This window comes from Oryctolagus cuniculus, chromosome 7, assembly GCF_051225735.1.
Source record: "Oryctolagus cuniculus isolate XC-2025 breed Fujian yellow rabbit chromosome 7, ASM5122573v1, whole genome shotgun sequence".
Classification (NCBI taxonomy): domain Eukaryota; kingdom Metazoa; phylum Chordata; class Mammalia; order Lagomorpha; family Leporidae; genus Oryctolagus; species Oryctolagus cuniculus.
The window spans coordinates 47,988,240-48,012,686 of record NC_142873.1 but is presented as its reverse complement, the minus strand read 5'-3'; the positions used below and the strand labels follow the sequence as shown (position 1 = coordinate 48,012,686).

General features: G+C 57.0%; 1 protein-coding gene and 2 long non-coding RNA genes across 9 annotated transcripts in view; 1 reads left to right on the top strand and 2 right to left on the bottom strand.

The window, feature by feature from the left end:
* Positions 1–24,447, top strand: part of ADAMTSL4 (ADAMTS like 4) — a 34,123-nt gene that overhangs the window by 8,760 nt on the left and 916 nt on the right. Inside the window, exons 1-19 of one of the 7 annotated variants that reach the window (XR_007923848.3) lie at positions 4,252–4,387; positions 6,555–6,645; positions 6,898–6,952; positions 7,266–7,606; positions 7,807–8,416; positions 8,647–8,749; positions 10,916–11,052; positions 11,278–11,482; positions 11,717–11,889; positions 12,013–12,124; positions 12,210–12,395; positions 12,515–12,644; positions 12,870–13,074; positions 13,311–13,487; positions 13,765–13,968; positions 14,068–14,247; positions 14,515–14,659; positions 17,629–17,767; positions 23,370–23,796. Coding sequence is in view for 4 of the 7 variants with exons in the window: in XM_089299978.1 (XP_089156104.1) it covers positions 6,629–6,645; positions 6,898–6,952; positions 7,266–7,606; positions 7,807–8,416; positions 8,647–8,749; positions 10,916–11,052; positions 11,278–11,482; positions 11,717–12,124; positions 12,210–12,395; positions 12,515–12,644; positions 12,870–13,074; positions 13,311–13,487; positions 13,765–13,968; positions 14,068–14,247; positions 14,515–14,659; positions 14,797–14,933 (3,240 nt within the window). In the remaining 3 variants the exon portion in view is untranslated. Of the gene's footprint in view, positions 1–4,006; positions 4,142–4,251; positions 4,388–6,554; positions 6,646–6,897; positions 6,953–7,265; positions 7,607–7,806; positions 8,417–8,646; positions 8,750–10,915; positions 11,053–11,277; positions 11,483–11,716; positions 12,125–12,209; positions 12,396–12,514; positions 12,645–12,869; positions 13,075–13,310; positions 13,488–13,764; positions 13,969–14,067; positions 14,248–14,514; positions 14,660–14,796; positions 15,590–17,628; positions 17,768–18,487; positions 18,897–23,369; positions 23,797–24,447 lie in introns of those variants that run through there. The other 6 variants (XR_011390441.2, XR_016210622.1, XM_008264479.5 and 3 more) reach the window with 6 other exon arrangements.
* Positions 3,133–4,243, bottom strand: LOC149125524 (uncharacterized). The gene is made up of 2 exons (XR_016210623.1): positions 3,890–4,243; positions 3,133–3,337 (listed from the first exon to the last, which is right to left on the bottom strand). It is a non-coding gene; the product is annotated as an uncharacterized LOC149125524 (long non-coding RNA).
* LOC149125523 (uncharacterized) lies at positions 9,332–11,644 on the bottom strand. The gene is made up of 2 exons (XR_016210624.1): positions 11,479–11,644; positions 9,332–9,666 (listed from the first exon to the last, which is right to left on the bottom strand). It is a non-coding gene; the product is annotated as an uncharacterized LOC149125523 (long non-coding RNA).

Below are 24,447 nucleotides of genomic sequence, written 5' to 3'. Positions count from 1 at the left end.
GTGCTCCATCAGTGGTATCCCTAGAGACACTTTTGGGTGCATAGCTGCATATTACATAATCTTTTAAAAACTCTGGTGCTGTGCGAGCCGGGACGCAGGCAGCTGTTGTGTGGACGCGGTTCTTTCAGAGCACCGAGCCATGGGAGGTCACAGCTGTAAGCCATCCCGTGACACTTTGGTCCACAGCCATTTCCTAATGGAAAGGACTATTTCTGACCTTCAGTTCTGGGCAGTTATAAATGTCAGAGGTGGACCTTGTCCCTGCTCCCAGGCTCTCTCCACACCCTCCTTGCCCTGCGCTGGTCCTCCCACAGGGGGGCGCTGCAGCTCACAGCTCCAGAGGCAGCCCTGGAGGGCCTCTGGCCTGAAACACCTATCCCTGCCCCGCAGCCCATCTGCATGGGCCTTTCTCTCTTTCTCTCTTTCTCTCTCTCTCTCTCTCTCTCTCTCTCTCTTTCTTTCTTTCTTTCTTTCTTTCTTTCTTTCTTTCTTTCTTTCTTTCTTTTTATTTCTTTGGGGCCAGCGCCATGGCTCACTTGATTAATCCTTTGCCTGCAGCGCCGGCATCCCACCGGGTTCCAGTCCCAGTTGCTCCTCTTCCAGTCCAGCTCTCTGCTGTGGCCTGGGAAGGCAGTGGAGGATGGCCCAAGTGCTTGGGCCCTGCACCCACATGGGAGACCAGGAGAAGCACCTGGCTCCTGGCTTCGGATCGGCACAGCACGCCGGCCGTAGCAGCCACTTGGGAGTGAACCAATGGAAGGAAGACCTTTCTCTCTGTCTCTGTCTCTCACTGTCTGTCAAATAAATAAAAAAATTTAAAAATATTTATTTCTTTATTTGAAAGGCAGAGTTACAGAGAGGCAGAGGCAGAGAGAGACAGAGAGAGAAAGAGAGAGAGAGATCCTTTATCTGCTGATTCACTCCCCAAATGGCTGCAATGGCTGGAGCTTTGTGGATCCAAAGCTAGGAGCCAGGAGCTTCTTCCAGGTCTCCCATGCTGGTGCAGGGCCCAAGGACTTGGGTCATCTTCCACTGCTTTCCCAGGCCATAGCAGAGGGCTGTTTCAGAAATGGAGCAGCTGGGACTCAAACCATCATCCCAATAAGGGGTCCCTGTGTTGTAAGCAGCAGCTTAACCAACTGCACAACACCGGCCCCCAGACCAAGGTATTTTATAATTGTTCCTTGAAGACAGAAACACAAAAACATTGTCCTGCATCCCTGCAAAGCAGCAGGGGCCACAGAAGACCACGGCCAGCTTTCCTGCTCACCTGTGGACTTCTCAGCTTGGGTGGGGAAGCCAAGAGAGAGGCCTGGGGGCCTGGGACCCAACCGCCTGCTCCCTAACCCCCCACATACAATGACAAAACACGAATGCAGAATATGAAAAAATACAGATGATACAAGGGAGAATAAATAACCCCTGCCCCAAAAGAATTCAGAGATTTATTAGGAAACAAATCCAGGGGCCAGGCTTGTGGCACAGGATAAGTCACCATCTGCAATGCTGCGTCCCAAGTGGACTCCGGTTCGAGTCCCAGAGGCTCCACTTCTGATCCAGCTCCCTGCTAATGTGCCTATGAAAGCAGGGACAGATGGCTCAAGTATTTGGGCCCCTGAACTCACATGGGACACGTGAATGGAGTTCCAGGCTCCTGGCTTCATCCTGGTCCAGTCCTGGCTGTTGCAACTACCGGGTGGACGATCTCTCTTTTTCTCTCACCCTCTCTAACTCTGCCTTTCAAATAAATTAATCTTTTTTATAAAAAAAAAATTCACATATTAAACTTCAAGTAAGGATGCAGGTTATTATTATTTTTTAAAGATTTATTCATTTATTTGAAAGACAGAGTTATTGACAGGAAGGGAGGGAGAGCGAGAGTGAAAGAGAGAGAGAGATCTTCCATCTGCTGGTTCATTCACTCCCTAGAGGGCCACAATGGCCAGCACTGGGCCAGGCTGAAGCTGGAGCCAGGAGCTTCTTCCAGGTCTCCCACACAGGTACGGGGCCCAAGCACTTGCACCATCTTCCACAGCTTTTCCCAGGCCATCAGCAGGGAGCTGGATCGGAAATGGAGCAGCCAGGACTCGAACTGGTGCCCATATGGGATGCCAGCACTGCAGGCAGTGGCTTTATCCACCATGCCAATCCCAAGGACACAGTTCTTACATTTTAAAATCAATTTATATTTCCACTTCCAGCACCTTCTTTGTGGTAACATCTGCTTCTGTGGAGCCCAGTATGAACCTCCCTATGGCCCCTGTTACCTGTACTGCCTATCCCCAGTGAGAGCCAACTCTGTGAGGCCAGTGACTGGCGGCTCTCTGCGGCCTCAATACCACTGCTGAGGCTGCCTGAGAAAGGTTAGAGAGGGCACAAACAGCACCTGTGATGCTGTCGGGATGCAGGGCAATCCGGTGAGAGCTGCTATTGTTGTACTCTTGTTTTTTGAGTTTTATAAAATACACTGGCTGGAAAATATTGACTAAAAAAGGAAAAAAGCAGATTTCCTTAAAAAAAATTATTTATTTGAAAGGCAGAGTTACAGAGAGAGAGTGGGAGAAACAGAGATCTTCCATCTGCTGGTTGACTCTCCAAATGGCTGCACTAGCCAGGGCTGGGCCAGCCCAAAGCCAGGAACCCAGAACTCCATTCTGGTCTCCCACGTGGGTACACGGGCCCGAGCACTTGTGCCATCCTCTGCTGCTTTCCCAGGCACATAAGCAAGGAGCTGGATGGAAAGCTGGAGCAGCCAGGACTGGAACCAGCACTCCTATGGGATGCCCGCAACACAAGTGGCCGCTTAACAGACTGCACCACTTCTGGTCCCAAAAAGCAGCTTTGTAGCACTGGGTCGCGGAGCAAAACCCAGCAGAGAGGATGCCGGTTAGGAGGCCTGCCTCTCACATCAGAGTACCTGGATTAGATTCCTGGCTCTGGCTCCTACTCCAGCTTCTTGCTAATGCAGAGCCTGGGAAGCAGCAGCGAGGGCTCAAGTAGTGGGGTCCCTGAGACCCATTTTGGAGGCCTGGACTGTGTGCCCAGTCTTCAATTCAGCCTCGGCTCTGGCAGAGGCTGGCATCTGGAGAGTGAGCCAGTGGGTGGGAATACACTCTCTCAAACACATACAACTTGGAAAACATATTTATTTATTTATTTATTTATTTGAAAGTCAGTTACAGAGAGTGGAAGAGAGACAGAGATCTTCCATCCAGATGGCCACACAGGCCAAGGCTGAACCAGGCTGGGTCTCCCATGTGGGCAGCGGGGGTCCAAACACTCAGGCCATCTTCCACAAATGGGATGCCAGTGTCTCAGGAGGTGGCGGCTTCGCCAGCTACACCGCAACACAGGTCCCAATAAATAAATTTAAAACATTGAATAGACTCACCAAAATGCAATTCATGAGTAGCAAATAAAAACGTTTTAAAAAATTAAATACTAGTGACCATGTATCATCATCTACTCTGTCAGTCATTTTACATAATTTCCTTTTTAACATAATACACGGATAACGCTTCAAGCTTAAAAATCCAAACAGCACACGCAGTGTTAAGACGCGAAACCCTTTCTCTTCCCTGCTCCAAAGCCGCATTCCTCCCCAGCGTCCCCAAGGCTGCCGAGGTCGGGGTGCGTTCTTCTAGATGCAACTGGACGGACAGCCGACTCCAGGTCCGTCACCGACCCCGACGTCCGGTCGGCCTCTGCAGCACAGAGAGCGAGCCGGACAGCGCCGGAGCTGCCATTCGGCGGCAGGCCGGCCCGACGCATACACCGGCGCGCGCTCCTTCCGCTACGCCCTGCGTGTAAAACTTTATGGTGGAGGAAACCCAGGCTCCCAGAACCACCTGGTTCGCCGCCAGGGCCCGGAGAGGCGGCCGCGACTGACCTTGCAGAGGCGTCTGTGTGCAGGAGCGCGCCCTGGCCGACGGGGGCCGGGAGACGCACAGGACCATTTGCATGCACCCCGCGTGCGGCCTCCCTCCGGGCCCGCGCCTCGCCCAGGTCACTCAGGAGCAGGCGCCACCTGGATCCCGGCCGCCCCTCGAGGTCACCCCGCTCGGACGGGCGCAGCGCTGGCACAGCGGGTGCTGGGGTCCTGAGCCCCGGGAGCGACTTCTGCCTCAAGACGCAGCCCCGGGTGGGTGGCACTGGCGCGCGGAGGCTGTGGGGTCGACCGTCCCCACCCCGGGACCGCGGGCAGGGGCGCTCGGCGGCCGGGAGGGCGGGGCGCCGGCGGGGCGGGGCGCGGGGCGGAGCCGCGGCCGGAGGCGGCAGCGTCCGGAGCCGGGCTCAGGGGCTGGAGTGGCCGCCGCAGAGCAAGGCTGCCCCGAGGGAGCGCCGGGGCGCAGAAGGGCCACCGTGCCGCCGGGGGCGCGCCGAGCAGGTAGAGACCCTCCCCAAGCCCCGGCCCCGGCCGCCCCCTGCCCACTGGGTCCCGTTAGACCACCCGGCCCGCGCGCCAGCCCGCACCGCCCTGGCCCCAGCTCCGCGCGGTCGCGCCCCCGCCGGGACCCCGGCCCCGGCGCTGATGGTCTCGGAAGATCTTCTAACCCCTGGGGTCGAATTCCTGGGGAGGGGGTCTGATCCCGTGTAACTCTGGCTCCATCACCCGCGCGGGGAATGAGCCAAGATTCCTACTAAGTCACATAGTGAAGTTGGAAAACATACCCAAGACCTCCCTGCAGGCGCGCTCGCCTCCTGCCCTTGCTGCTCTCGGAGGACGTGTCCTTCCTGACACCCCCTCACTCCCGCAGTTGGGAATAAGGTCGCTGGGAGGGATGCAGATGGGCGCCTTGATGCCGCTCAGCCTGATGGCGAAAGAGGTTGACGGAAAAGAGAGACACCTGTTGCGATGGTTCCCCCAGGACCCAGGGTTGAGGGCCGGGTGGGAGCAAGAGATTCTGACCCAGGACAGGGACTGTCCACCGCCAGCCCCTCCCCTCTCAGTGACTCCTGCCTCGTGAGGGGGCCGGCCCTGCAGGTCTGTTCTTTGATCTTCACTGGCCAGCGTGAGGAGGTGTGACCAGGAGGTGCCCAGGTTTTTCCAGATCAGGATCCAGCCTGGCACTGGAGTGACCCCTTCTGCTTTCTTTCCTTACCCAGGGCAGCGAGACACCAGAAGAGGGGCGTGCAAAGGGTGAAAAAGCACAAATGTGTGTCTGTTTCGCAGAGGAGGGGGTATCGGCCCCCTGCCCAGCTGTGCAGGGGAGGGCAGGGTGGGACTTTTCCAGAGAGGGAGCCAGGCCTGGCCCGCGCCCCGGGAGCTCACGTCACCCCCACCCCTCACTTCTCCAGGGAACTGCCGAAGCCAAGCCCCGCTCGGGACAGGATTATATGTACTGGGGAGACCGGCAGAGAGAAGCAGAGGCAGAGTGGGCGTGGAGGGGGCCCCTGCGTGACCCCCACCCACCTCTCCTCCCCTCAGCCTCATCCACAGGCCTGGGGCTGAAGGTCTGCGTAGAACATGGGCCCCCGCCTCCCGGCGCCCAGCAGGGCGGGGTGGCTGACCTCAGTGGTCAGTTCAGCCAGGGCCATCAGCAGCCCCTCCCCAGCCCCGAGCAGCAGAGGGACCCTGCCCACTCCGGGTTTCAGGGAGGGGAACAGGGCCGCGGGCTGCCACCCCCGGCACATTCCTGCTCTCCCCATGGTGCTTCTGCTGCCCCTGAGCCGGCCCACCTCGCAATGGCTCCTTGGAACCCTCTCCCGGGTGCCTTTCAGATCCAACAGAAACAGGGTTGGGTTTTTTTTTTTTTTTTTTCCTGGAAAGCAGAACTAAGAGCAGGATTAGGAGTGGGGGCAGGAAGGGCTCAAAGTCAGAAGGTGTTGGGGGGGCCTGCAGGGGCAGGGAGAGTCAGGCTGAGAGCAGGCTAGACTGCAGGATGGACTTCCCGGCTCTGCGGGAGCAGGGGCAGTTCTGCACCTGTCCTTGCTTAGGTCCCTGCAGCCTTCCCGGCTGTGCACAAAGCAAGCCTCAAGCCGGAGGGGTGCTGGTGCCTAGAGGGGAGGTTGAGTCACCTGCTTCTTCTTTATAGAGATTAAACCACCAACCCACTCAGTTTATCCCTTGGCCAAAAAGTGTCTGAGGCAGGCCGAGCTGTGCCTGACTGTTCCTAAGGAGCTTAGCTAAGAAGGGAAGACAAGGCTGGGAGGCAGGAAGGATGCAGAGATGGCTTGGGAAGGGGCTCGTTCTCGGAAAGCTCATGGGACTTGTCAGGGTGAGGTGCGGCGTCCGGCCCGTGCTCACCTGAGCCTCCCTCAGCTTTCCAGGAGGGAGGAGTGGGGCCAGAGGGACCCATCTGAGGATGTTGGCTTAGGAACTGCCCCTAGAGGGGACTTAGGGAGGGGCTGAGAAGTTCCTGCAAGGGCCAAGGGGGAGGGGCCTGAGCCTAGCTTGAGTCGGGAGGCTGAGGTCAGACCCCCACCCTCCAGCCCTAGCCCGCGGCCAGGGCAGCGGCCCCTTAACATCCCAAAGGAAGGTGGGGGCGCCCTCCCTCCCGGCCTCCCTGTTTCCTGGGGGCTGGGAGGTAAACGCCAGGCTTGTGTTCCCGCAGAGCGTACCCCTCCACGCCCTGATGCCTGAGTAGTGTGCACCTCCAGGCCCCTCCTCCCTTGCCAGGGGTGAGAGATGAAGTGGGCAGGCTGGTAAGAGGGGGGCCGCCTGGATGGGATGGGGGACCCCGGGGGGAGGGAGGGGTGGCCTCGGCCCTAGGGCGCGGGAAAAGGACCCCTGGGAGGGCTGGGGGAAGTGGTGACTTCTGCTTTCCAAGACCTCGGTGGTCAGGATACGGGAGCCTGTGGGTGTTGGGGGGCGGGGAGGGGCAGTGTCGCAACGCCTGCCCTGACTCGGTTCTGACGGTTCTGACGGCCCCTCCTGCCTTTGGTTGTGGTTTGCAGGCCCCGGCTGTGTCTGATGCTGCTTCTGTCCCTTCCTCAGCTCTGCCTGGATCAGGTGAGCCCTGGATAAGAGCGGCCCTGCTTGCCTGCCTGGCAGCCTCCTGTCCCCGGTCGCATGCCCGACCTCGCCAGGCCATCTCCATGTCCCCCAGCCTCAGAGCCACGTCCTTCTCACTCCTACTCGGCCCACCTAGCATCCCCCACCCCCCACCGACCCCCTGGCTCCCTGTCAAACACCATCAAGGAGTTCTAGTCCTACTGCTGTCACCGAGTGGCACCTTGAGCCATTCAGACTCCTTGAGCCTCAAGCCCTGGACTGGATAGGCACTCAGTCACTGGAATCCTCTCTGGCCTTTTTCTCTTTGTAGGTGCTGTCTGGACACTCTCTACAGATGCCGCCAGAGGAGGGCCAGGGCCCTGAGGGGGTCTGGGGGCCTTGGGACCAGTGGTCCTCTTGCTCCCAGCCCTGTGGGGTGGGGGTACAGCGCAGGAGCCGGATATGCCAGCCCCGCCAGGACCTGCCTCCCCCTCCCCGGCCCCCAAGGCATCCAGAAGCCCAACTCCCCCGCGGTCAGGGCTCCAGACCCCACACCTTGGGAGAAACCCACCCCCTGTACAGGCCACAGCCACGGGGAAGGGGGGGCCCGCTTCGAGGTCCTGCTTCCCTGCCGGGCAGGGAGGACACACAGGAGGTGGCAGGAGCCCGCAGGTGAGGCTCTGCGGGAAGGGGCGGGCCTTGGGTGAGGGGCTGGGCTTGATGTGGAGGGAAGGGGAGCAAAGGACACGCGGCTTCCAGAGGCTTCTCTCGGGTGCCAGGAAGTGGAATGGGGAGACAGGCTCCGGGACAGCTGGAGCGTGCCCCGCGTGTCTGACTCATGTGTGTGACTCATGTCTGCCACACCTTCTCAGGTCCCGGGTCCGAGAGCCCATCAAGCCTGGGATGTTCGGCTATGGGAGAGTGCCCTTTGCCTTGCCGCTGCATCGCCACCGCAGGCACCCCCGGCGGCCGCCCCTGACTCCCGGGGCCGAGCTGCCCTCTGCACTGCCCCCCACAGAACTGCCTGCCCACACCTCATCCCTCCCGGCACACCCCACAGGGGCAGGGACTGTTCAGACCGAGGCTGCCCTGCCCCGAGCCAGGGCTGCCTCCTCGCAGCCGTCCCGTGGAGCCCAGGCCCCCCGCACTGAGCCCCTCTCGCCCACCCTCTCCGGGGAGAGTCGCCCCTTCCACCTGTCCCCTCAGCCAAGAATACCGAGCTCCCAGGGCTGGGCCCGCCCCCGGGAGCCAGGGAGACCCCCTGACCCTTTCCCCTCGGTCCCTCGGGGCTGGGGCCAGCAGAGCTGGGGGCCCTGGAGGCCTGGGGGGAGCCTCCGGGGGTCCCCCGCGGAGCCGAATGGCTGGCTGCCTCTGCTGAGCGACGGACCCCCCTCCAGTTCTCTCTGGAGCCTCTTTGCCCCCAGCAGCCCTGTCCCGCGATGTTCTGGGGAGACCGAGCAGCTGAGAGCCTGCAGCCAAGTGGTGAGTTCCTCACTGGACCTCACTGCCCAACTCAGCTTCCACTCTGTCCCCTTGATCTGGGGCGGGGCACTCAGCTTGTCTGACCCAGCAGGGCGGAGAAAGGCCCCGGCCTCTGACCTCCTTGGGGAAGGGGCCTTGGAAGTCTTCTGTGGACCCCTCCCCCCAGGCCCAGCCTTGGCCCTGAGCCCCATTTGCCTCCCTGACCCTGACTCCTTTGTCCCTCCCCGCAGCCCTGCCCGCCCGAGCAGCCAGACCCCAGGGCACTGCAGTGTGCTGCCTTCGACTCCCAGGAGTTCATGGGCCAGCTCTACCAGTGGGAGCCCTTCACCCAAGGTGAGTGCTCCGGCCCCTCCCCTGGGCAGGGGTCATGGGGTCAGCAAACACCAGTCACTCCCACCCTGGAAGATTTCCCGCCCTTCTCCTTCTCTGCGTCACCCAGGACAGAGGGGACTTGGCCCAGGCCTTGAGCTGCCAGATGGTGCTGACTGGTCTGCAGGGGGCTCGGGGAGGGAGGGAGAGCTGTCCAGAGGTGCCCTTTACATCCCAGGAACGGGGTGGCTGTGACCCAAGAGATCCTGCCACCCGGCAGCAGGCTGGGCTGTGCTTACCGTGTCCTGCTCCCAGGGTACCGTCCACTTGGTTTAGGCCTGTGTCACCTTGACACCCAGATGAGACCTCCTGAGTTCAGTGCACACAATCACAGGTGTGGAAGCTCTCTCCTTGGTGGCCTCAGTGACCCCAAGTGACCTGAGCAGCTTATGTCCAGTGACCCAGCAGCCTCAGGGTGTCCCAGAGCTGGCATGAGGGAGATTTCAGAGTTAGTGCGAAAATGTCATTAAAAGATGTTTATTTTGGTACAAAATGATTTTGAAATTCATGCATAGTTTTTTTTTCTAACACATATTTCCTATGAGCTTTTTTCTTTTTTTTTTTTTTTAAGATTTATTTATTTATTTGAAAGAGTTACAGACAGACAGAAAAAGAGAAATCTTCCATCCGCTGGTTCTCTCCCTAAATGTCCACAATTGCTGGAGCTGCGCTGATCCAAAGCCAGGAGCCAGGAGCCTCCTCCTGGTCTCCCATGCAGTGCAGGGGCCCAGGCACTTGGATCATCCTCTGCTGCTTTCAGGGAGAGGATCAGAAGTGGAGACGCTGGAACTGGAGCCGGCGCCCGTACGGGATGCCCGCGATACCCACTGTGCTGCAGCGCCGGCCCCTCCTGCTCTCTTTGTAGCGTGTCTCTTCCTTATCTACTAGAGAGGCACAGGGTATGGTGTTTGCAGAGGGAGACAGATACTCTTTTTTAAAAATAAACATATCTCTTTTTAAAAAATATTTTATTTATTTATTGATAGAGTTACAGATAGTGAGAGAGAGAGAAAGGTCTTCCGACTGTTGATTCACTCCCCAAATGGCTGCAATGGTTGGAGCTGTGCCGATCTGAAGCCAGGAGCTTCCTCCTGGTCTCCCACATGGGTGCAGGGGCCCAAGGACTCTCTCTCTCTCTCTCTTTTTTTTTAAAGATACATTTATTTGAAAGATAGAGTTATACAGAGGCAGAGGCAGAGAGATATTTTCTGTCCACTGGTTCTCTCCCCAAATGGCTGCAATTGCTGGAGCTGGACCGATCCATAGCCAGGAGCTTCTTCCAGGTCTCCCATGTGGGTGCAGGGGCCCAAGGACTTAGGCTGTCTTCTGCTGTTTTCCCAGGCACATTAGCAGAGAGCTGGATTGGAAGTAGAGCAGCCAGGACTTGAACCGGTGACTGTAGGAGATGCTGGCGCTGCAGGCGGCAGCTTTATCCACTACACTGTAACACTGGCCCCAATGGGCATAGGTTCTTGTGATGTAAGAGTGTAGTAACCAGGGCCAGCACTGTGGCACAGCCGGTTAATGCCCTGGCCTGCAGCACCAGCATCCCATATGGGTGCCAGTTCCACGCCTGGCTGCTCCAGTTCTCATCCAGTTCCCTGCTAATGCACCTGGGAAAGCAGTGGAAGATGGCCCAAGTGCTTGGGCCCCTGCACCCACATGGGAGATCCAGGTGAAGCTCCTGACTCCTGGCTTCAGCCTGCCTGGCCCAGCCCTGGCCCTGGCGGCCTTTTGAGGAGTGAACCAGCAGATGGAAAACCTCTTTCTCTGTCCCTACGTCTCTAACTCTCTCCTTCAACTAAATACAATAATTTTTTTTTGTTTTAATGTATAGCCACCAAACTATACGGGATGGCCACATGGCAGGTGGTGGCTTAACCCGCTGTGCCACAGCGCTCCCTCCCAGGAGCTTTTTGAAGATCCTTCCTATGCATGGATTTCAACATTTTCTGCACCCCAGTAAACACCTTTCAACTCCACTTTGCCACAAACGTTTTCAGGGGCCTCCTGAGCAAAGCTTCTGCGGGGGCCCTGGGCCCTTTCCATCCGCTTCCCCTCCCGCCCGCCCACCGCCCACCACCCACCACCCACCACCCACCACCCACCACCCTCCCGCCTCATCTCTAGTCCAGGGCTCCCAGCGCTGTGAACTGAACTGCCGGCCCCGCGGCTTCCGCTTCTACGTCCGCCACACGGAGAAGGTACAGGACGGGACCCTCTGTCAGCCCGGAGCCCCGGACATCTGCGTGGCCGGGCGCTGTCTGGTAAGCTGTGACAACGAAGCCCCTGCCACGCTGGCCCGGGGTGGGGGTGGGGGCGCCAAGAGGCGCAGACCCCTCCCCTGAGCGCGGCCGGCAGGAAATGCGCTCTGCCTGTAGCTCCGAGAGTGAGCCCGGCAGCGGCCAGCTGAGGGTCCCACGTGGACCAGGGCGGGGTGTGAGGTGGTTTCTGGCTTTCGTGTGGCCCCTGCCTCACCTCACTCTCCCCAGAGCCCCGGCTGTGATGGGATCCTTGGCTCTGGCAGGCGTCCAGATGGCTGTGGCGTCTGTGGGGGTGACGACTCTACCTGCCGCTTTGTTTCGGGGAACCTCACTGAGCGAGGGGGCCCTCTGGGCTATCAGAAGATCCTGTGGATTCCCGCGGGGGCCTCCCGGCTCCACATTGCCCAGCTCCGGCCCAGTTCCAACTACCTTGGTGAGCATCCTGGCTTGCCCCGGGGGGCCTGCGTCCCCCTTCTGTGCCTGGTCTCTGCTCTGGCCTTGGCCTCCTGGTCCAGCACAGCCCGCAGGCCAACCAGGCAGAAGTCCGCGGCCTTCTCTGCCCGTGGTGGAGGCGTGGCTTCTGGGTGGGCCACTCCTGCAGGTTTGGGAGGTGGTGAGAGATGTGGGTGGCAGGATTAACCCGGGTCTCCTGATGGCTTCCCTCTAGCACTTCGGGGCCCCGGGGGCCGGTCCATCATCAACGGAAACTGGGCTGTGGACCCCCCTGGGGCCTACCCAGCCGGAGGGACTGTCTTCCACTACAGCCGGCCTCCCCGGGAGGAGGCCAAGGGGGAGAGCCTGTCGGCTGCGGGCCCCACCACTGAGCCCGTGGATGTCTACGTGAGTCGGGGGCCTGGGGAAGCCGGCGGCCAGGGTGGGGACTGTGGGCTCGAGACGCTGGGAGCAAGGCGGTGTCATCCCTTCCTGCTGCCACAGACCTCCGCTACCTTCTCTCCTCCCCAGATGATTTTTCAGGAGGAAAACCCAGGTGTTTCTTACCAGTATGTCATCTCGTCACCTCTTCCCACACTCGAGAGCCCCACCCCAGAGCCCCCCAGCCACCAGCTCCAGCCTGGTGAGACTCTGGTCCCCAGGCACGGGAGGGGGGGATGTGAGGTTGAGGGGGTGCATCTGACCTGGCCCGCGCCTCCCCTGCCCAGGGATGCTGAGAGGGGCGCCCTTGGCCGCTTCCGCCCCTCGCTCAGCCCGGACCCCAGGCATCCTGCAGCGTCAGGTGCGCATTCCCCAGGTGCCCAGCCCACCGCTGCCCAGGACACCCGCGGGGTCTCCAGCCGGGTACTGGAAACGAGTGGGGTACTCTGAGTGCTCGGTGTCCTGTGGGAAAGGTGAGGCTCCACGCCCTCCTCCCGGCACCCCTGCCCAAGCCCCCACCGCCTCGCCCTGGATGGCGGGGCTGTGCCTTCCCTGAGACTGCCTGTGCCCCCGCCCCTCGCCGTCCCCCCAGGTGTCTGGCGTCCCATTTTCCTCTGCGTTTCTCGTGAGTCGGGAGAGGGACTGGAGGAACACAGCTGTGCCGTGGGTGCCAGGCCCCCAGCCTCCGTCGAGCCCTGCCACGGCCCCCCATGTCCCCCGTAGTGAGTATTGCCCACGGGGAGGGTTAGGATTGCCCCGGGGGCCACACACCCTGCACCCACGGCCACAGCTCCTGGCTTCAGAGACAGTATTAGGCTAGAGAAGGTGACATCCATAGCCAGCCAGAACCCTCAGGCAGCCCGTGCACTCCCACCAGGAGCCCAGCCAAGTGTGCCTGCCCCAGCGGCCCAAGGGGCCCTGCCCAACACCGTTTCCCCTGCCCGCAGCTGGGAGGCCGGCGAGTGGATGTCATGCAGCCGCTCCTGTGGCCCCGGCACCCAGCACCGCCAGCTGCACTGCCGGCAGGAGTTTGGAGGCGGCGGCTCCTCAGTGCCCCCGGAGCGCTGCGGGCACCTCCCCCGGCCCAACACCACCCAGCCTTGTCAGCTGCGCCTCTGCGGCCGCTGGGAGGTTAGCTCCCCCTGGAGCCAGGTGAGTGGGCCCCGGGGCGGCTCGGCTGGAGGAGGGTGAGGAGTGGGCACCGATGGGCGAGAGCAGTGGTTTTTGTCCAACTTCTTCATCAGCAGAAACTTTTCACCAACAAGAGCTCCCAAGCGGGGCCTGGGGGTGCCGGCCTCAGCCCCCTAAAGACAAGGCAGGGTCAGGTTCAGAAGCCCAGGGGCTGGAGGGCGGCGTGGATCCCATCCGTCCCCTCCGGCCCTCCACAGTGCTCAGTGCGGTGTGGGCGAGGCCAGAGGAGCCGGCAGGTCCGCTGTGTTGGAAGCAACGGTGAGGACGTGAGTGAGCGAGAGTGCGCGTCGGGCCCCCCAAAGCCCCCCAGCAGAGAGGCCTGCGATATGGGGCCCTGTACCACAGCCTGGTTCCACAGCGACTGGAGCTCCAAGGTGGGCACCTGCAGCCCCTCCACCAAGTCTCCCGTCCTCAGAGCCTTCCCCGCGTAGCTCAGTGAGCACCCCGCTGTCCCGCTGTGTGCTTCCCACGGGGACTCAGGTGAGGGAGGCAGACCTACAGTTGGGTCTTAGCTCCCTGCCTAAGACTCTGCTTAGCTGACCGGGACCCCTGGGGCACACTGAGCCCCAGGTCAGGACCCAGGATGCTTCCATCCTTGGGCCCCCTGTCCCGCCCCCTTCCCTGCACACGGGCCACTCTGCTTCCCAACAGTGCTCAGCCGAATGTGGGACGGGAATCCAGCGGCGTTCTGTGGTCTGCCTGGGGAGTGGGGACACCCTCAGGGTGGACCAGGAGGAAGCAGGAGCCCAAACCAGTGAGCAGAGCTGTCCAGGCAGCCGCCCCCCCGACATGCGTGCCTGCAGCTTGGGGCCCTGTGAGAGGACGTGGCGCTGGTACACAGGGCCCTGGGCTGAGGTGAGCGGCGGCCTGGGAGGGGCAGGAGGGAGGCCGGTCCCAGTGGGATTCCACATGGGCATTCAGGAGTGACCCCTGTTCTCCCATCCCCTCCGTCAGTGCTCGTCAGATTGTGGCTCCGGCACACAACGCAGAGATGTCATCTGTGTGTCCAAGCTGGGGACTGACTTCAACGTGACTTCTCCTAGCCACTGCTCCCACCTGCCCAGGCCCCCTACCCTGCAGCCGTGTCAGGGACAGGCCTGCCAGGACCGATGGTTCTCTACACCATGGGGTCCGGTGAGTGTCTGGCGTGGGTGTGCTCTGCTCTGCTTGGGCCCCCGGGGAAGGGGGGGCTCCTCTCTGCACCCCATGCATGTTTCTCTGAGCCCCAGGAGAGCCCAGCTGAGCTTGGGCACTGCTCCACTTCCTACAAGCATGGAGGACAGGCGGTCCCTTCCATTTGGGCTATCGTCATGTCCCAAGATAATATTCCAGAGAGGGAGGGGTGCAGGAGGAGCCCGGGGCGTGGCCAAGGTCTGATTCAATAGCCGGGGTCTCCCACAGTGTTCTCGCTCCTGCCAGGGAGGCGTGCAGACAAGAGAGGTCCAGTGCCTGAGTGCCAATCAGACCCTCAGCACCCGATGTCCTCCTCACCTGCGACCCTCCAGGAAACGACCCTGTAACAGCCAACCCTGCAGCCAGCGTCCTGGTAACAGAGTCCCCTCTCCCCAGTCCTCCAGTAACTGAATGGGCAGAGAGAAGGGACCAGTGGGAGGGGGTGACATAACTCCAGACAACTAGGTCTCAGTGACTGTCTTGTGCCGCTGGGCCCCCCTCTGTCCCCAGATGATCAGTGCAAGGACAGCTCTCCACACTGCCCCCTGGTGGTGCAGGCCAGGCTCTGCGTCTACCCCTACTACACAGCCACCTGTTGCCGGTCTTGCGCCCATGTCCTGGAGCGGCCCCCGCTGGAGCCCGCCTGAAATGGGTCTGGGAGGCCCTGTCCTCGTGGTTTTCTCGTGCCATCCACTCTGTATGCCCTGGCTTTGCAGCCTGTCCAGGTCTCACCAGGGATGTCCTCGAGGGGGACTGACAGGGACTCGAAGACTGGGGTTGGGTGTGTGTGGTGCTGTGACAGTGGGTGTGCACCTGTGCCCCAGCATGTGTATGTGGGCCTGTGTGGATGTGTGTGCGTTCATACATGTGTATCACTTCTCAAAACGCAGCGGTGCAGATTGAGAAGGGGCTGCCCCCAAGACGTGCCTCGGCTGCGAGGGAAGCAAGTTTGCAGCTCCTTCCTAATCTGGGTGGTCTCCCCGTCAGTTCCAGCCTGGTGTCCTCAACCTCACTACTCGGTTCAGGCCTCACATCTTCCCAAACACCCTCCTGTCTCTGACCCTCCTCTCTATCTCTCCATCCTGCCTCCCTAGTTAGGGATGGGGGGGCAGCCACTGCCATTCTTGCCTTACCCCATGAGGAGGGACTGCCTGTGTGCCTGGAGCAGCAGCAGGTTGGCAGAGGATGGGAAAGAGAAATGTTAGCATGAGACACCCGAGCCCCTGGCCCCAATCCCACTTCAAGTGGTTCCCACCCCAGAACTAATTTATTTTTATTAAAGATCGTTATGTCAAACGAGAAATGTGCTGTTCATTGCCAGCCAGACGAGCCACCTAAGCAGTGTGAGGGCAGAATGTAGGCGACAGGGGAGTAGGCCCAGAAGGGCTTAGGGGGGTGGGTCTGGATCACCTGAGACAAGAGAGGTCCCCCTTGTGAGCCAGCCCGGGCCTGCAGGTTGCACGGTGACCACTAGAGATCGCCAGCACTCCCAGTCTGGATGTGGGGTTGCGCGCCTGCGTGGCGAGCCAGGGCAAAGGCTGGGGCTGTGGCGGTTTCCTGGTAGGCTGGGTTTTTTTGTAAAGTCTCTTGGAGTCCAAGAATACCCGTTTCAGTTTAGGGCTGAGCAAATGGCAGCTGTCTTGTCACGGGTCGTTTTCCTGTTCCCTTGCTTTGGCCCTGCTTTCCCCACCTCCCCCATCCTCTTTGCTATTACCCATTTCCCTATTTATTGCTTTTGGTGGGGTGGGGGATAGAGAAGTGACTCTGCCCACCCCTCCCTCGGCGGAAATGGCTGGAGGAGCCTTGGGGCGGTGAAGGCGGGGCCGAGGCGGTACTGGATGTTCTGCCAGAGCCATTCTTGAGAGATGTCTCACTCTGGGCTCCTCCTTCCCCTACAGTGTGAGGGCGTGCGGGCAGGGGGCCGGTGCCCCTCCCGGGACAGGCAGGGGCCCTCCTCCGTCTGCGCGGGCCGCTCAACTCGCGCCTCCCGCGCTCCGAGCTCCCTGGAGCCTGGGAAGGCCCCCAGCCGCCTGAAGAGCCTGCATCTCCACACCAGCCGCCTCCCGCACCTCTTACTGCGGCCTCGGGACTGGGGCCTTCCCCAGCTCAAAGTGGCTGAGCAGGGCGAGCTTGGGTGTTTGGGAAGCAGAGTGGGTGAGGAAGGATGCAAAAGGGTTTGAAGGGAGAGTAGGAAACTGGCTGGCTCAGGACAGGGAGTGGGGAGAGCAGGGGGAGGAGATGGCCGACACGCTGCTTTCTCTGGCTCGCCGGCAGGGGGAGTCAGAACTGCGAGGGACAGAAGGGGACTTGGGCCAGCCCTGTAGGATGAAGGCTGACGGCCCTGCGGCAGAGGCGGGTGGTGGTGCGTGCCTGAGGCCCTCCCAGCGATTCCTGGAAGCCGGAGCTGGGCGGAACTTCCCCGAAGTGCTCCTCCCTCTGCAGGCCTCTCAGGGCTGTGGCCGGTCGCTGGGCAGGTTTGGAGTTTGGCCTGAGCCTGAGAACCAATCACAGGTGGCGAATGCAGCCATTTCCCTCTTAGGGTCCCCCGAGTTTCAGCATCGCTCTCTCGCCCCTTAAAGGTGGGATTCAGGATTCCTGAATCAGCCGTTGTCAGGAAGGGGAAGGTGACCTCAGGCAACCCCCTGCCTGGCCCCTTAGAGGGGAGCAGTGTGGCCAGGCCGCTGTTGACCTCTGAAACCCTTGGAGGGACTTGGGAGGGAGGAAGCTGCGACCCAGGGGCAAGGAGCTGTGGTGGCCAGGCCCCAGGTTTGGTGTGCTGCGGAGAATTTAGGGAAGGGCTCAGAGGAACTGGACCCCTGAGAACCGAGATGAGGTGGGGGTAGTGATAGGAACACACTGGTAGAACCAGAGAAATCAAGCGTGGGAAACACTAGCAAACTGCTGAGACCTGGGAAACACTAGCAAACTGCTGAGACCTGCTGGGGGAGGGGGTTGGGGTTCTGGACGCAGAGCCCCTGGGGGAGAACCATGAGGGCTCACCAAGTTGAGCTGGTTCAGGCTTCCTCTCCCCTCCCCCAGCAGCTTCCCCAGGGTAAATACCCACCGTGTAAGCTGCAGCCTTTGGACTAAATTTAGCTCCTAGACTTCCCCAACCCCTAGGCCTCCCTTCAGCAGGTGCTCACAGCTGCAGGGGTGTGTCTGGTGGGGGAGTTTTAACATTCCCTTCACCTCCACTGATCCACTTTCAAGCTCTCTGGTAACCAGGAGTGAAACAGCGTAGGGGAGCTGGCACTGTGGCGAAGTGGGTAAAGTCACTGCCTGTAGTGCTGGCACCCCATGTGGGCGCCGGTTCAAGTCCCCACTGCTCTTCTTCCGATCCAGCTCTCTGCTGTGGCCTGGGAAAGCAGATGGCCCAAATGCTTGGGCCCCTGCACCCGGATGGGAGATCTGGCAGAAGCTCCTGATCATTGTGGCCATTGGGAGATGAACCATCAGATGGAAGAACTCTCTCTGCCTCTCTGTAAGTAACTCTGCCTTTCAAATCAATCAATCAATCAATCAATCTTAGGAAAAAAGAGAACATATTTGCCTTACACACAGACACACACACAGAATAGGGACTCAGATACTGGCCCAGTACATGAGTCTCAGCTTTCTCCGGCTGCACATCTAGGAGACAGGAGGGCGACAGGACACAGCAAGAACAAAACGCAAGGAGAAACTCCCTTCCAGATCCTCTTTTCACTTCTCCCAGTCCCCTTCTCCTGTCTTAAGACTTCAACTTAACTCCCCCTGCACAGAAAACAATCCAGGAGGCTCCTGACTCCCACGGAGAATCTTGCTAGAGAGTATGGTTTGGGGAGGTGTGTGTGGCCAGGCAGGGCTTCCCCCCATCTCTCATCTCTGGTGCTGGGAGGCAGCTGGCTGGGGGAAGCTGGAGCAGAGGTGGCATGCTATCAGGTGGAGGCACCTTTCACAGGAAGTAGAAAAGTCTCAGGAAAGTACCTAAGTCTAAATCTGTCAACAAGAGAGAAACAGGTTGGATTAACCTCAGAGTAGCCAGCACAGACCCTCGTCTGATTTGGGGCTCTTTGACCTCCTAGGAGATGGGGAAAATTTCTAGAAAAGGGTGTTTTGGAGCCAAGGTCTGAATTCAGGAAGGATTCAAGAGAATGTACAAGACTAGTCCTGGGGGCCAACGCTGTGGTGTAGTGGGTAAAGCTGCTGCCTGCATTGCCAGCATCCCATATGGGCACCGGTTCGAGTCCCGGCAGCTCCACTTCTGATCCAGCTCTCTGCTATGGCCTGGGGAAGCAGATGACCCAGAAGAAGGAGACCCAGAAAAAGCTCCTGGCTCCTGCTGGCGCAGCAGCTCACTTGGCTGATCTTCCCTAGTCCCGGTTGGAGTGCCAGATTCTGTCCCAGTTGCTCTTCTTCCAGTCCAGCTATCTGCTGTGACCAAGGAGGGCAGTAGAGGATGGCCCAAGTCTTGGGCTCTGCACCCACATGGGGAGACCAGGAGAAAGCACCTGGCTCCTGGCTTTGGATCGGTGCAGCGCACCAGCCTTAGTGGCCATCTGGGGGTGAACCAACGGAAGGAAGACTTTTCTGTCTAGTTCTGCCTGTCAAAAAAAAAAAAAAAAAAAAAGGAGCTCCTGGCTCCTGATTGGTGCAGCTCCAGCCGTTGCAGCCAATTAGGCAATGAACCAGCGCATGGAAGACCCCTCTCTCTCTAACTCTTTCAAATAAATAAATAAATATTTAAAGAAAAAAAGACTAGTCCCCGCCGGCGCCGCGGCTCACTAGGCTAATCTTCCGCCTTGCGGCACCAGCACGCCGGGTTCTAGTCCCGGTCGGGGCGCCGGATTCTGTCCCGGTTGCCCCTCTTCCAGTCCAGCTCTCTGCTGTGGCCCGGGAGTGCAGTGGATGATGGCCCAAGTCCTTGGGCCCTGCACCCCATGGGAGACCAGGAGAAGCACCTGGCTCCTGCCATCGGATCAATGCGGTGCACCGGCCGAAGCACACTGGCCGCGGCGGCCATTGGAGGGTGAACCAACAGCAAAGGAAGACCTTTCTCTCTGTCTCTCTCTCTCTCACTGTCCACTCTGCCTGTCAAAAAAAAAAAAAAAAAAAAAAAGAAAGGACTAGTCCCTACACGACATGGCAGCCTGTCAGAGCAGAGGTGCAGAGATGACTAAAAACAAGAGGCCTGAGAACCATGCGGTGCCACCTGCGATGCCTTCCTAGTAGGAGGGCAAGGTCTGGGCTGGGGCTGGGGCTGGGTGTGTTGCCCTCTTCTGAGCTTAAGAGCACCACAGAAGTGTGAATAAAGAGGAAGATAAACAGGAAAGAGGATGGGGTGACTCATAAAAAGGAGCCGGCTGTTCCCCAAGGATTCTCTAATAAGGTGGCCAGCAGGCGCTGTGTAAAATTGCCACCTGCAGTGCCAGCATGTCATTATGGGTACCGGTTTGAGTCCTGGCTGCTCCACTTGTAATCCAGCTCCCTGCACCCCTGTGGGAGACCCAGAAGAAGCTCCTGGCATTGGATTGGCCCAGCACTGGCCATTGTGGCCATGGAAGATCTTGCTCAGTCTCTCTCAAGCTGCCCCTGGAACTTTTTGTTGCCTGTCTTCCATCTCTCCCCACTGCCTCTTTCATCAGGAAATGACGACTCCTTTTTAGCTCTAGTAGAGCTGAGCAACCTTGACCAGATGGTGAAGAGCTCCCATCTGGTTCACTTCCCAAATGCCTGCAATGGCCAGAACTTGGTTAGGCCAAAGCTGAATCTGGAATTCACTGCAGATCTCCCGTGTGACTGGGACCCAAGTACTTGAGCCATCTTCTGCTGCTTCCTAAGGGTGCACAACAGTGGGAAGCTGGATTGGAAGCAGAGGAGCTAGAACTTGAACCAGGCACTCACAGTATGAAATGCGAGCATCTTACCCACTATGTCAAAACGGCTGTCCCTTAAGAGAGATTCTTTTGCCACAGCAGAGAGCTGGATCGGAAGAGGAGCAGCTGGGACTAGAACTGGCGCCCATATGGGATGCTGGCGTTTCAGGCCAGGGCTTTAACCTGCTGGGCCACAGCACCGGCCCCAAGAGAGATTCTTGAAATTATCTGTATTCTTTTTCAATCCTCACAACAGTAGGATAATGAAGACAGTATATTTTTAGAAAATATTAAATCCAATTTACAGAGAAGAAATTTAAGGCTTGAGATCCAGTCTTTTTAAGTTTTTAAACTTAAATTCAGGTAGAACTTTTTAAATTTTAATTGTTGTTTTCAATTTTTTTTTAGGACTTTTCAGCATTTTCGGAAGATGGTTTCTAAATTTTTTTTAAATGATTCATTCATTCATTTGAAAGGCAGAGTTAGAGAGAGGGAGAAAGAGATCTTCCATCCATTTGTTCACTTCCCAAATGCCCACAAAGGCCAGGGTTGGGCCAGGCCAAAGCCAGGGGCTTCTTCTTCCAGGTCCCCTACACGGGTTCAGAGGCCCAAGGATTTGGACATCTTCCACGGTTTTCCCAGGCACATTAGCAGGGACATGGATTGGTAGTGGAATAGCAAGGACTCTAACTAGTGTCCATATGGGATGCCAGTGTTGCTGGCAGTGGTTTTACCTGCTACACCACAGCATTGGCCCCTAAACTTTAATTTTCAACCTGAAGCTTCAAGAAATTAATCCTTTCAAATTCAATCAATATTTGGCTCCAGGAGATAAATACAATTACAGTATATATGGTCTCTAAGGTATACTGTTATGCAAACATAGGCTTATAAATAGAACTGTAAGCAACTAGTATTAATTGTCAGTTTTTTTTCTGGGACACACTCAGTTGTGTTACGTTAACATTCACTTAAAATCAATGAGAATGTACTTCTAAAAATCTGTCTGGAACTTCTTACTCCTTATTCTACATTATACTCCCCCCCCCCCCAATTCAGTAGTGTTGATATAGCCTTCAAGGTAGAAAGATAGCCCTCCACCCAGTTTGAGACCCCACCTCAACCACCAATCTTTGAAGTGGGGGGAGGGGCAAGGAAGCAGGTAACCATGTACTTCCCTCCCCCCATCAGCAAGCTCCTCTGCAGAGCTGTAGCCCAACCTCATTTCGACACTTAACTTGTTTCCTTCTTTCTGTTTCTCTACTTTGCCTCATGAGGGATTTCTGAGAAATGAAAAAAAAAAAAAAAAGTCACCACCCACAGTCTCATTTGCAGTTTTATTTTTTGGTTTTTTTTTTTTTTAATGCTGAAGAGGAGGGGGAAGAGGAAAGGAGCACACCACTTAAGCAGATGGTGTTAATCCAAACTTGACACAAACACCCTTTCCCAGCCGGCACCTGAGGTGAGCCCCACCTTTCCTTAGATCTAGGTTCTCAGGGTCAAAAGGAAATAAACAAGATATCCTCCCCTCAGGAAATTTCAGTAATGGAGCAGTGAAACCCAACAGCTGCTCCCTAGCTGCAGCCCAGCTGTCTCCTCCCTCCCACCAAGGACAGGAGGGTGGGAGTTGCTCCTGGCAGCTAACAGATGGAGGTGTGAGCTGCCGAGCGAAGGTAGATCTGGGCACAGGAGACTCAGGAATGCAAGGCAAGTGGGACCTGCGAGTCATAACCAGAGTAGGGGACACTGCAAGGTATGGCAAAATTTTCGAAACTAGCTGCTACTAGGCAAAAACCCTAATGTTTGGAGCACAGAACTGAAGGCATTTCTCAAAGTGGAAAACCTGTCTAAGCCACAGTGAAACAAGTTAAAAATTCTTTCCTTGTCTCCTTGGCTGTTTCCCAGCACACCTTGTCCCAGGCTAACTTGAATAAACATACATGTGACCACACGGGGCAGGAAGAACACCAAGTGGGGGTGGTGAAATTCTCAATGGAATGCAGCCCCAGCTAGTTAGGGGGCCCTAGGCCAAGACCTCTGGCACTGCCTGTGGATTTATACAGGCAAAGAAGCCAAAACAATGAGCTCATGGGCAAGAATGCAGCCTGTGGGGAAGTCTGGGTGGCCAGAGCAAATGCATTTTTTTCAATCAAGATGGGAATAGCAGTAATTGAGTCTCCCACGGGAACAAGAGGAGGGGCGTAGAAGCCACCATTCAGCATTTTGGGGTCCAGTTAAGAAATTCCGTTCAGCAGGGGCTGTACAGCTCTTAGGTCCAGTCAAAATACTTGGTTCATTTCCATGGATAAGGAGCCTAGAAGTTGAAGGATGAGACGGTTCATCAGATTGAGAGTCAGCTATCCTAGGTGCTCTTACAGCAATAGGGGCAACTTGAAGTGGTCTTTGGCCTAGCAGTTAATATTTGTCCCACATCCCAATACCTTGGGTTACTATCCACCCATATGGGAGGCCCTGAATTTTGTTCCTGGGATGTGGGCATTTGAATTTTTAAAATAGGGCACTTATTCAAAGCATGTAGTCCAGTGCCTACTCCTCCAATCTAGAGCCAAAGATGGCTATCTATGATCCTGAGATTGTGTTTAGGGCCACCACTTTTAACATAATAGAGGAAACAATGGAGACCTTTTCACTTCCTAAAATAAACACAACACCCATATTCAAAATCCTACTTAAAGAGCTAACTTTTCATCCTGGCAATGTTTTCTAGTATTTTTATACAAACCTCAAACAGAAGACACATCACATTCTGGGACCAAGAATGGCACAAGGAGGAAAGACAAAACAATTATTTATAAATTCCATCCACACACCCAGAGGTTGTTTCCTACTCATTTAGGATTTTCTATATTCATTTCATGGGGGGCTGGGAAGGGGAACAGAGATCGTCTACTCTCTGGTTAAACCCCAAATGCCTACCTAACAGGGTTTGCTGGGCAAGACTAGAGAAGAGCCCGGAACTTGAATCCCAGTCACCCATGTGCGTGGCAGAGATCTAAGCACTTGTCCCACTCATAAAGGTTCAACCTCCAATGCTTCTCCTGAAACTTTAGCTACCACCTACTTCCAGTTTTCCCTCTGCTTTTTGTTCTACTCTTTTATCATGGCTCTGCGCATTGTGTTAAGGTTGACTTTCTCCATGCCTTACTCTGACAAAATCATGAACTTTATTTGGCCACATTTGCTTTTTCTTTTTTTTGTATTTGGCAGGCATAAATTCTTCAGCATATGTTATCTAAGAACAGACATTGTCTTAACTAACCACAATACAACACACTCATGAACTTTAACACTGAAGGCCACACAGCGGGATAAGCTGCCTCTCGGGGTGCCTGCATCCAGTATCAGAGGGCGGACTTTGATTCCCAGCTCCTGTTTCTGACCCAGCTGTCAATGCACCTGGGAAGCCACAGACTGTTTAAGAACTTGGGTCTCAGCCACCCTTATGGAGACCTGGATGGAGCTCCTGGCTTCAGCGTGACCCAACTCTGGCTATTGGAGGCACCTGCGTGGAGTGAACCAGTGGATGAAGACCTCCGTCTCTCAAATAATTAAAGAAACAAGCCATGGACTCAGAGATGCTCCTCAATATATGAGCAGTTAAATCCCAATAAACACATCATAAATTGGAAATAAAGATTTATTTATTTGAGGCAGTTGCAGAGAAAATTGAGAGAAAGGTCTGCCATCTGCTAGTTCACTCCCTAAATGCCCCCAACGGCTGGGGCTGGACTGATCCGAAGCCAGGAGCTTCTTTTAGATCTCCCACAGGGGTGCAGGGCCCAAACACCTGGACCATCTTCTACTGCTTTCCCAGGCCAAAGCAGAGAACTGCATTGGAAAAGCAGCAGCGGGGGGGGGGGGGGGGGGGGGGCCACGAACTGGCGCCCACATGGGATGCCAGCTCCACAGGCAGGGGCTTAGCCCACTACGGCACAGCGCTGGCCCCAAATTCGAAATATGTTAAGTCACAAGTGCATTTAATATACCTTACCTATTGAACATTATTGTAGCAACATTGACACTAAGAGTATCAGCTGTTTGCTAATGTGACAAGTACCGCGGACAATTCTACTTCCTGACATCACAGGAGAATAGTATTAACGTACTGCTAGCCTAGGAAATGATCAAAATCCAAAGCAGTTCCTACTGACCGGTATTGCTACCAACAACCACCTGCACTTCTAAGGGGCCCTGCTTCCTAGCAGTCACAAACTAGTCCATGAAAGTAAAGAAAGGAACTGCATACTAGACATAGGTAGTGTGGGAACTGAGTTCTCAGGTGTTT